Source organism: Columba livia, chromosome 3, assembly GCF_036013475.1.
Source record: "Columba livia isolate bColLiv1 breed racing homer chromosome 3, bColLiv1.pat.W.v2, whole genome shotgun sequence".
Taxonomy (NCBI): Eukaryota; Metazoa; Chordata; class Aves; order Columbiformes; family Columbidae; genus Columba; species Columba livia.
The window spans coordinates 86786947-86799278 of record NC_088604.1 but is presented as its reverse complement, the minus strand read 5'-3'; the positions used below and the strand labels follow the sequence as shown (position 1 = coordinate 86799278).

The 12332-nt window shown below is 39.1% G+C and overlaps 1 protein-coding gene across 22 annotated transcripts in view; it reads right to left on the bottom strand.

Annotated features, from left to right (window-relative positions):
* LTBP1 (latent transforming growth factor beta binding protein 1) overlaps nucleotides 1–12332 on the bottom strand; it is a 205960-nt gene that overhangs the window by 83397 nt on the left and 110231 nt on the right. For all 22 annotated transcript variants that reach the window (XM_065058017.1, XM_065058007.1, XM_065058009.1 and 19 more), the window contains 2 exons: nucleotides 6113–6215; nucleotides 723–794 (listed from right to left, as the gene is read on the bottom strand). In XM_065058017.1, the coding sequence (XP_064914089.1) occupies nucleotides 723–794; nucleotides 6113–6215 (175 nt within the window). The remainder of the gene's footprint in view (nucleotides 1–722; nucleotides 795–6112; nucleotides 6216–12332) is intronic.

Below are 12332 nucleotides of genomic sequence, written 5' to 3'. Positions count from 1 at the left end.
ATCTGTTCGGCTTTGTCAGAGATGCCGTAGGCCAGGAGAATCTAAATGCCCCAAGCCTTCCTGTGTAGCTGCATGATCATGCAGATCCCACAACCCCATATGTTTGGATAACTTCTGTGCTTACAGCCAGGAGATACAGAGCATCATCTTGGAGTAACAACTTACACAGTATCTAACTCTATACGTCCTCACCTGCACTATGCACATCCTTGAAGTACACGGGTCACTGCTTTACATGGCAGCCAGGTCCACAGGTTTTTTCATTTCCACTTGCCAGTGACATTATCTGGCTGTTCTCAGTACTGCTGTGTTAAACCTCTTAAGTCCGAAAGAACTGTTCTCTTATTACTCTTTTCTTTCATAATCATAGAAATTATTCTCTATTGCTAGTTTTCTGCAGGCTCACTGTTTAGTAAAAGGACTGTCAGAATAACATATTACTAAAAAACAAAGTAAATGAATCCTTATGAAGTCATCTTGATACATCATCGAAGAAAATGAGAATATACATAAAAGTTTTTAAAGTTTTTTTTGCCCTGGAGCAAAAAAATGACTCTGTGGAGTTGCCAATATTTAGAAAAAGTTAAAAGTAGCCTCAACTTTTTTTTCCCAAATACAATTCAGTGGACTGGATCAATTCATCTAAGTCATAAATATCAAAGAATCTGTCACAGAAAACTGGTACACAAAATACACACAATCAATTATGGGCACTATCGTACCTTGACAAAATGTAGCATTGATCCTCTTGTAGCCTTGTGGGCATTCCATCATAGGACTGTATCCATGGTAAGCTGAAGAAAAAAATTACATCAGGTAAATACTGCTGATTTATATGCTTATTTAGAGAGCCTGACAGCCAAATTATTACATAACTACTGAAAAATCATTAGAAGTTTTATGATGTATGGTCAAACATAAAAGGCCAAGAAATTGAAGGTTGTACAGGTAACCTTAATTCTATCTCTTTGCACATGAATACCACTTAAGTCTTCAGTTATCCAGTCAAATTTACATTTTTTCCAACAAAGAAATCTTTGAAATCATGACATTATTTTTCATCCTAGTCATTCTCAAATATTCAAAGAACTACTTTCCCAAACCAGCTACAAATATCTTGTTGGGAAAAGATAAAGCTGAAGATTCAGAATGGAAACTCCATGGTTTTAAAACTGAAAGTAGCTCTAGAAAGCAGAACTATCTTCCATGTTAAGCAAAATTGTTGGGTACCATTTCTCCTACAACACTGAAAAACTATTTGAAATATAGAGGAAATAGATGCAAAGATACTTCTAAAACAAGGCAAGGAGAAGAAAAAGGCACATGTAATTTACCTAACAAAGACCCTGAATTTTACAAGACTGTGGCACTTATTGGCTGATCAGTGTAAACTGTCAAGGGCATAACAACGCAAAATACAGACTGAATTAAATTTTGCCAAAATACAAAGTTTTCAGCTAACCAGCTTTTTATTTCTATTTATTTCTTTCCTCCACTTAAGGTTGCCTTTGAGACTGCAGAAGACTGTTTATTGATTCCTAAACTGTTATAACATCATAAATGAGAGCAGTAACTTCTTTGTATGGCTATGCACTAAAAGCTAACCTCTTGGCAAAGCTCAGTACTTTATTAAACATATAGGACTAAACTTTTGGCACTGTGATCACACAAGTGCCTTTAATAAGAGTCAAGAGAGTTTTTCGTAATTTGAATGCTACAACAGAGATACCTTATATTTGGTCAGATCTTTTGTTTTCTTTTAAAATTGTTCTAAATGTTCAGCAGGCAAAAAAAAAAAACCAACAAAAAAACCCACAACCAAACAACCAAACAAATGCATTACTATCTGTCTCTACATAAACTGTCAAATAAGACAGAACAACTGAATAACAATGTTTCCAATTGAGTTCACCTCACATATAATGCCCAAATTGCACATTTATCCCTGCAGCTTATTTTAAAACTGGTAACTGGCTGACTGTAAGGGTGGGAGAAAAAGAAAAGTAATTATTTTCATTAAAGCTTTTCCTATTCTTTGGAAAAATTTAAGTGATGATCTCAAGCAGCGGTTTTTGGAGTGAGATAGCTTTATTTCAAAATGCTGTGAGTTATTTAAAGTAATTGCTTAATTGGAACATTAAAATTCTCCTTAGAGATTGCTTAAACTGATAAAATGGTTGAACACAAAAATAGTCCAGGTCAAAACAGAGCAACAATGTTCTTACAGTTTTGAACACATACTTCACCATCTTTGCATTGACTATAACCATTTTAACACAAATTAAAATCTCTCACCATGAAGTGCCAGCTACACATTTATTTTCAAGGCAGCTCCAATCTTTTCACAATGTTGATATTAAAACCAGTTGAAATTTAAGATGCGATTTTCAAAAGCACAACACATTAGCCTACCTCTGGTCCTCAAAAACGTCAGTGAAAATCCTAATGCTCATGTTGTCAGAGTCAGATTCATAATTGCACTGATTATGTCCTAACTTAGATAAGTTTGCTATTGCAGACCTGATTCAATTCACACTAAGCCCAGGAGAGTCTCTCTAACTTTTTGTGGGCAGGAATGGTACCCTGCAGTACAACCTGGTGGAGAAAAACAGAGGAAGACCAGAGCTCTTCAAGTTGTAGACGGAGAGCAGGCCATAAGCTATGCCAGGCCTTTTCCAGTGCTGCAACACGCTTTCCCTTCCAGGGTGACTCAGCTGCTGTAGGAAGTGCAGTGGTGGAGTGAGCTCAGATTTTAACTTCTCCCTCCCTCCCTCCCTCCTCATCCGCCTGTTCCCACACAGAGTAGGAGACAGCGGCTCACTAATAGTTGTTTTCTTCCTTCTACAGAGAGCAGCAACGTAAGTAGGTTGCAGTAGAGTAAGGAGCTTGTTCACAGATGGCTAGTGATCCATGTGGGAGCTGGATAGAGTCCTGCATTACTTACCCTTTACTTACTTTGACAACCTGTTTGTAATTATTAACTGTTAGCAAGAAGCCTGAACAACCATACCATTCCCCATGCAACACAGAAACGCACTTTGTCTTAAAAGTCATCTTCCGTAAGGCCCTCAAAAATGGAGATCCGTTCCAAAATTTCTTTTGTTTTTCAGTAATACTGGATAACCCATAAACTTACAGACATGGAAGCTGCCTCAGGCCAAGGCACTTGACTTTGCAACAAGGCAGAAGCCCTGACTGAGCAGTGGCTATTACCCAAAATACGCAAGCACAGCTTTACAAAATTACCAAGCCCTATTTAAGCACATGGCAACAAGACACAAACTTACTTACATCCTTAAGTAGTTGACTGAAAAAGAGAAGTGCCTGCTAGTGAGACTGAAGTATTTGCTTAAATATTTGTCTGAAGTGAGTTTCATACAAAATCACATTAAATGCAACCTGATTACATATTATTATCAACCAGATCAATCTTAATCAAGTTTATGAAGCATAAAACCATAAAAACAAAAGGAAGTCTGGTTGCTTCCAGAATATCTACAATAAAAAGGGTAATACCAATTTAGAGTAGTATCAGAACAGGTCAAAATTACATGGGACTAATGTGGGACTAACTTCGCCTGCTGAGACACTATTATGGGCATCATTTAACTGATAACTTACTAATGATTTATTTGACTCTGAAGTTTTTCCATCCAATATCATATATATATATATATATATATATATATATATATATATATATATATGTATATTCTTTTTACCACTAAAACATCCTTATCATAGTAAAAAAAGAAAAACACTTGATGGAATATAAATTCTAAAGCACCCACTCTACACTATCATTAAATGTTAGCATAAATTCACATTTATATTTGGAAATTGTTTGCTCTACAGAAGCGTGACACTTAGAAACTGACACGAGGCTTAATTTGACACCTACACCTGAAGGACACTTAGACCCGGATCCAAAACAGATTTGGAAGATTGGGTTGTGTGTTAAAGGTCAGAACGAGCATCTAAAAAACTCTAAGATGCTGCAAGATCACCTACACTTCCACAACACTCCAAATTTACCACTGTAAGTTCTTAGAAATTCAAAAATTCCCATTTGCTCCCACACAGGATTTCTGCAAGTCATGGCATGATTGAATAGCATTATGCTTAACTCATTCCTAAATCAAATCTAGACTAAGAAAATACATATATGTCTACCAAAGCTTCCTGTCAGATTCAGTGAATGTTCTTGAAGCGTACATCTACCAAATTATAGTCTTGATATAATGTAGTGGTAGATGACACTGTATTTTAACCTAGAGAAAACAGACAGTGCACCCCTCTCCTTCTCCCTGCTTAAAACACCAATGTAAAGTGAGAGCTCTCACCTACAAAGATGATGCCTACAAAGGTCTCCCACTATACCCAGGAGACACAAACACTTACTTTCCAGGAATGCTTTAATTACAAGGACAGGATTATTCCCAGTGGCAACATCCTCTGTCTCTTCTTGAAATCATACAGTTACAGTCAGAAAACAATTCCAGATTGAGCCAGAAAGCAGGAGTGAGCATGACTCATACCATAAGTAATTAAGGTCACTGGGAAAGAGTCTGGGTTCCCAGTCCTGTGCCAAGAATCGTTTCTACATTTTACGTGTTAGGGCATCTCCTCACAGGTATAAAATGTAGATTAGAAATTCTTCTGGCAGATAAAGGAACTCTGGATTGTCCCATCTTGAGCAAGTGTGTTAGCCATGAAGCTTTTACAATGAAAGGACAATGCTCATTTCATTAGCATTCAAAAAAATTACTCTCACTCAGTGCTTTGAAAAAAGGGTTGTGGACTTCCCTTCAGGAAAGGTTTTAGGGTGACTTCAGGCCCTTCTCTGTACCCACCTAGGAAGCATCTGGGGACCAGGATTTCAGATATGATTTGTCCCAGTGTTTCCGTGTTTGCTTACTCTTAACATCATGCCAAGCATGTTGTCATTAAGCAGCTGTCTGATGAACACATTGTCTGTTGTGAATCCCAGGCTGGGACAACCAGTGTTTTAGCTCAGCTATGAAGAAGTAGCAAACGGGCTTCCCCTCAAACCAGGAATCAAAAATTTGTATTAGTTGTTCCAACCAGTTTTTGCTTGAAGCACATCTCAGGCTTTCATGATTTCTCTCATGGCACAGCTACATCTACTAAGCAACATTCCACAGGTCCACATGCCAGAGAAGTAGAACAGCAGGTTTTCTGCTGGAATTTTAGGTACAACCACATTAAGATTTGCGGACAAAAATATGCTTCCACAAAAATCAAGCTCTGAACAGGTTTCCAGCGCTGCCATCTGTATGAATAAGAGGGCCTAGAAAACCTAGATAAAAACGACTGCAACTCCCTGCACTATTTTTGGCCCACTAAATGCAGGTCCACTCCATCTGCAAAACAGAGATTGCATTATCTTTTCTCATCTTTCATTTAGATATGACATGACAGAAGTATTACTATTCCTGTGCAACAATAATGAAATTCACAAAAAGTTTAAGAGACTAGCTTCACCTATCATGCAAATAATATGAAAATTCTTTCTCATTATAATATGATGTAAAATAACAGAATAGTGAAGAAAGTCTTTGTCATTGCCTAACTGTTGAGGAAGATTTTTCAAAACCAAAGCAAAAGAATGTAACTGACAACTTAAGAGCCTGGAAAACTTTGGCTCCAAACTTGAAAGTTCATCTGCAGTCCCAAGAGGTCACTGCAATCTCTCCAAGCAGCAACTGGCGCCTCTATAATTCAACATTTCTGTGCAAACTTCAAAAAAAAAATAAATCCAGCTGGAAGAGGGAAGATGATTCAATATCACTGTCCTTCCTGGACTGAGAAAATGCAACAGCACATCAATGACTTAAAGGAGAAGGAAGGGGAAAAAAACCCAACAACATTAGCTTTGCTGGCTGCACCGAGTGCCTGCATACTGTAACTCCGTTGGCATGCAGGAGAACTCCAGTTTCTGCAAGCTGTCCTTAATCAAATCATAGTATATTCTTTCTACTGGGTTCCTTTTTTTTTTTTTTTTTCTTCAAAAAAGGAAAAATACTACTGGAGGGAAAATAAAAAAAAAGCCATAAACTGATCCACAAAATAACAACAAAACAGCACTTACATGGCTTCTTGGGACATTTCTGGCATTTGTTAAAACCCCAGGAAGTACCCACGGTTCCACAGCAGTCTTCTTGCTTGGAAAGGCCAGGAAGTGCTTTTCCACACTAGAATAGTCAGGTAAAGAATATTCCAGTTAGTGATACTTTCTGATGCTCACTTCTAGTACAATGCTATTTTTCAGTCATCTTGGGTCAACCTCTTGCTGAGACACCAAAGATTCACTGCGGCTCTTAATTGAACTTAAATGGCTCTCCACACAGGCATGAGCAAATTAGGCAACATTATTATCCTCCCCTGTGTCAGCTTGAAAAGAAAGAGAAAGAAATGGAAGATAAAGGTATGTCATAGGAATGAGTGAGTATATTTCCAAGATAGTAACTCACCAATGGCACTTGTTCTCTACATTTTTCCTCATAAAAATGTGCTCAAGCAATTTTTAAAAAGCTGTATAAATTGTCTCAAATACCTTTCTAATTACTTTCTTCAATGAAGACAAAAAGTATGACTATGACTTCTAAAATATTATTTCCTATTAAAAAACCTCGACTTCCTGCCAGCGTATGTTTAATGTTTGAGACCACTTACTGAAAATTGGCAAATTATAACAACAGATACTGAAGGTAACATAGATAAGATGACTGAAGCTGAAGTTAGTGATGTCTGAGTTATTCCAAACAAGTGGCTCTTTCCCATGCAAATATTTAAATTAATCTTGCAATAATTTTTAAGGTCAATATTCCTTTTCTTATTCTGTGATCAAGAACATACTTACTATGCTTTTTATTAATAAGAATACTAATTTTCAAAAGCTTACAAGGTGCTAGTTATGTTCTTGACTTTTACAATTTTCTTCCATTTTGCATGGTGAAGAAAGCATACATGTATTTCTGAGATGCAGAGATTAAAAAAATACCTCTAAACCTGTCAATGAGGTGGAAGATGGAAGTGCACAGAATACAAGAGAAGTGAACAACAGCTGCACTTAGTAACACTTTCAAAGCAAATGCTGATATAAATAGGCACTGCAGCAAACAATTCAAATGTGCTGAAGTGTGAATCCTCAACACGCAGTGAATAGACCTTCCCTAGTATAACTTTCCTTGCTGACAGCATATAAACCTCTGACCCAAATGCTCACTGCTGCTTAGCTTTCAGCTCAAGATAGCTGGCTCATCCTATGGCACAGGCTGTGGCATTGTGGTTGCTTTCACTTCGGCTGGTAACCCACTTGCGCTACAGCGGGGTTGCATGCTGAATGCACAGGCACTGACAGCTTCCTCCAACCTTCTCAAAATTTTTCTAGCATGACCTTAAATGTACTGACACCGACGAGTCAGTCGTGTTCCTGAAGTACAGAGTTATGCTGCATAGCTTTGCAGTGTGATAAATGGGATAGCAGGCTACCACACAACATCAGGGCTCTGACTCATCAGAGGGTCCCCTCTTTGCATGGGGAAGGCTGGCAAGGCATCATCCCATCCATCTTCTCTGTCCCCTTTTTCACGGATACTCCTCAGGAGCCTCCTGAAATATCTCAGCAACAAGTTAAAAGCAGCACTGTTTAAACATCAAAGTGTAACGTGCAACTTGCAGCAACTCAGCACTTGCTGTATATGAAGCTTAGACATCTGTCAAGGGATGTATGAGGAGGTGGGAGAATCCTCTATCCTGGTGAAAGCCAGCCTCTCTCGCGAAACAGAGTTTTGAGTGCCAGGGCAATGTAGCGAAGAGATGGTGTGTCTCTGCACATCACCCTCATATGGGCGTGCTGGCTTTGGTTGGGATAGAGTTAATTTCTTCACAGTTAGCTAGTATGGGGCTATACTTTGGAACACTGGGAACAGTGTTGGTAATACAGGCATGTTGTTGTTATTGTCGAGCAGTGCTTACACAGAGTCAAGGCCTTTTCTGTTTCTTACACCACCCCACCAGCAAGCAGGTTGGGGGTGCACAACAAATTGGGAAGGGACACAGCTGGGACAGCTGACTGAAGGGATATTCCATACCACATTATGTCAAGCTTGGCATATAAAGCCGGGGGATGAAGAAGGAAGGGGTCACATTCAGAGTTATGGTATTTGTTTTCCAAAGTAACCGTTATGCGTGATGGAGCCTGGTTTCCCTGGAAATGACTAAACACCTGCCTGCCAATGGGAAGTAGTGAATGAATCCCATGTTTTGGTTTGCTAGTGTATGGCTTTTACTTATTGTCTTTATCTCAAGCCATGAGTTTTCTCACAGCTTAGAAGACACTGCTCAGTTATTATGCAATTTTAGGAGTCTGTTTTCACACTACTATCTGCAGAGGGTCTTGTGACAAATTTTCCCGTGTTCCAAGGGGTGAGAAACAGTCCTAGCCTGGATGGTATTTGGCTGTCTTAAATTAGAAAAGTATCTAAACAAGTTGTACCTTCAGATGCAAGGCCCAGGCTTACACTAAGTGAATACGTCTTTCAGGCTGTCTTGCACTCCCTTGACTTGGGCACTGGCAGGATTAGTACGAGATTGACCATTCCTGATCAGTCAGAGTGTGCTGAGTTCTGTTTCCAGAAGCAGCTCTCAGCCTGGCACTCCACAAAGGCCATCAGGATGCACAAACAGGGAATTCTACACAACTCCCTCTGCTGCAGCAGCTTGGTTGTTTTCAAAACTGGAGCAAGCTCTTTCAACTGCCTCTAGCTAGATGATATACAGATCTTGCTGCAATTCCCAGAAGCTCAAAAATCTTTCAGCTGGAGAGTACTCATAATGTCTTCTCCAAGCAGCTGCCCTAAAACCTTAGAGAGTTCATGTTACCTCTTTACACAATGCTGGTCCCACATCCTAGGTAAGCATGCTCTAGGAAGGACCATTTAATTTATATTCACAGATACTCAGTTTTTACTTTACAGTTACAGCTGCTCCATTCCTTTCGTAGAGCTGGGACTGCTTCTTCAAAGACAGGGAAGCCACACTGAAGTCAGGTACTGTGGCTGTTATTGAGAGTCAGCTAAACCAATTTGCATTTGACTCTTTTCCCTGCCTTGTGCCTCAGTTTTACAACTCTCCTCTCTCTGAAAAGAAGGGGGAGGAATCAAGACTGGTGCTGCACCTCCCCTTATGATCTCAGAAATGGAGCATTTGGGCAGAGAGGCACATTACCTAACACCCAGTGTTCCTCTGCAAGGTCACAAGCCTCAAGGACACATCCCAGCAGCTCGTGTGTGTCAAGGCAAACACCACTAACACGAGAGAGCCAACATGCCATCATGAATCGGTCTTTTTTTCTTTTTCCCCAGAACAGAAAAGGTGTAATTTAACAGTAGTAAATTAAAAGCATATAAAACACATAAGGAAAAAAAAAAAGCGTAGGAAGAAGATGGACTCAAGCCCACTTTTAGTTTAGGTGTGGTGCTACAGCATTTGCACTCTACTGAAAATCATCTGTGGTCATAGCTTTTTCAAATTTCCATATAAAAACCATGAGCAAAAATAAGGATGCCAAAGTCTGAGTCATCTGGCAACTGTGGTTTGTAGTCCTGTCAGTAAAAACTGGCAGTGATTAAAGCTGCTGCTCCCACTGCCTCTATGGTGGATTAAAGCTTGAAGAATCAATGATAATTTGGTTAACATCCAGATCATTGTAGAAACTGGCCAGCAAGGAAAAGCAACTGCCACGTGGGGCTCCTAGTGGTGTAAGATCTGTGTAATTTTGGAGCTATGCATCAGAAAAAATGACTGCTCTGCAAAGCCCTAAGCCAAGCAGAAATAGAGACTTCTATGGCTAATAAACCCTGATTTCTGTGGTACATCTAGTAGTGCTTCAGATACTTTCAACACTCATGGCACTGTACAAACGGTTTCCAAGCCAGCTACAGTTTCTTAAGATGCTCCTCCCTTTCACAAACCCTAAGCATCAATGAACTGAAGCTGTGTTTCTACAGGTCTCAAAAAGTTTTAGGTAATTTCTATGCTCTTCAAAAGTCTTACCCACCTCCTACTGCTCATTAGCTCTTCAGACAGTCTGTTCCAGTCTCTGAGTCACAAGTGACTGGAAAAGTCAATAGGGGAATCCACAACTATTTTTAGTTTGTCTCACCATTCAACACAACTCCAACACATAAGTGTCTAAAGTAAGCAGAGAAGCTAAACACAAGCATACAGCTTGCACTACGCATGAAGATGATGCCATTCCCCTAAGCTCAGGTTTACACTTTCCTATCCATCATCCACACACATTTTACACTAATTTAGCCTGTATTCCTGAAGGCTTCTGGAAAGAAGAAGAGATTTTCACGAATGATATCTCTGTCACAAACTTAAGATTTAGAGATAATTCCCATTGGTTCAGAAGGCAAAGAAGTCATGAAGGACTGGTATAAAAGAGCTCAACTGTGCTGAAAGAGGCTCAGCAGTAGCAGCAGTATGAGGCACACATGGTACTGCTATAAAACAAAGTTCTTCCTGGGTAAAGAACTCACAGACACTGAAAGTATTGTTTCAAATCCACATATTTTTCACCATGCATGCCTGGTTGTCTATGCCAATATTTTATATAACTGAAGGAAGTACTGAATATTCCCACTGGTAGACTGAAATTCTGGCTGACCCTGTGCTGGTGCACAAAGGCCACCCCAAGCCACATCACCTCTTTGTTCATCTCCCCAGAGTCCAGCCTCTGTCCCATCTCCACAGTCTTGGAGCGCTAACAGTACTTGAGTTGTGCACTGTCACCATGGTGTCATGTGTTTTCCAATGCCAGAGAAAAGGAAGGATTATATCCTCAAAATCTGTCTGCTAAGGCAGTAGAAGGAAGTTATTCAGCTCCCTGTAAAGTGCAGTAGAGAGGCCAGTCTGGCAATTAGTCTCAGGGCAACCACAGAGGATTCTGGCCAACGGACCACAACTTTTCCTGGGACTTCCACTCCTGTGTGACCCACCCACAAATCTCTGTCACGAGCTGTTAGTTAAAACCACAATACAGGCATAAATAAAAGAGTGTTACATGATTAACTATGATTGAAATCAATAGGTGCTTTGCCTGAGCTAATAGCTAATGACTCTGGGACTCAGCTCAAAAGACTGCATTTCACATACCACAATAGCAGAAGTGAATGGATACACTGTTTAACTTTCTGTAAACTATTCAACAGGCACAGACCTTGGATTGTTACTTTTTTTTTTTTTTTTCTTTCCTATAGGCGCGACAAACAGAGTAAGAAACCTCAAACATAATAAACCATATTACTGAAACAATTAACAACCGTACTTAATTAGCCTACTGAGCAGCTGAATGACAGGTTGTTGCACATGAAAAGTATTATCCCATGTAGCACTGGCTAACAGGCATTGTCTCATAAGCAGAGGAGAGAAACTTAAATACTTCCAGACTGTCTAAAAGAACTGGTAAAGAATTTGTTTTGGCTTAAGCACAACATTCTTCACAGGCAAGTAAAAATTACCCAGCTTTCTTCTATTTGAGTAATTAAAACAATGTTTGGTGTTTTGGGTATCCGATAAATATTTTATCTTCTGATATTTCAGGGTATTGATCTTGCAAAGACTCTATTGCAAATGAATCATTAATCCTGGAAATGAATCCACACTGATTTCTGACAGTCTATTTGTTTAAAAACTTCAGAAGCCAAACCATGAGCTTCAAGGAATTCCAGACAGTTATTTTATTTTATGACATGGTATTTTTAAGACTCTTCTAAAGAAAAAAAGGTTTTAAAAGTGCTTTAAGAGAAGAAGTACCAGTACAAAGCACGGAATTTTACTTGTATTATAACATCTTTCCTCTGTTGAGAATATAAATAGGGAAGTTCATTTCACAGAGCTGTCAAAAAATGAAAATACCTGAAATTTACCTCCATAGGAAATGTTTTGTTAAATCTGAAGTTCAACGGGGATATTTAAACAGTCAAAGGAATAACTTCAACTGGCATATTACTCCTGTCATTACCTCCAGACTACATACACTACAATCATATTGCATACAGTGGTATCAATACATTATGTTGTGCAGTAAGAGCTATCAACACATTTTGCTGCTCTGATTTCCAACTCAAAACTTTGATGACTTTGTTTAACGTTTCCCATCATGAAAAAGTCATCAGTGATCGAAGTCCAGTTCCCAAAAACTTTATGCATATTCTCAAAGCACATGATCAGTATTTGCCTGACTGTGAATCAAGTTAAGTAAATGCTTAATGATTTGCAGTCACAATCTTTATCATGAT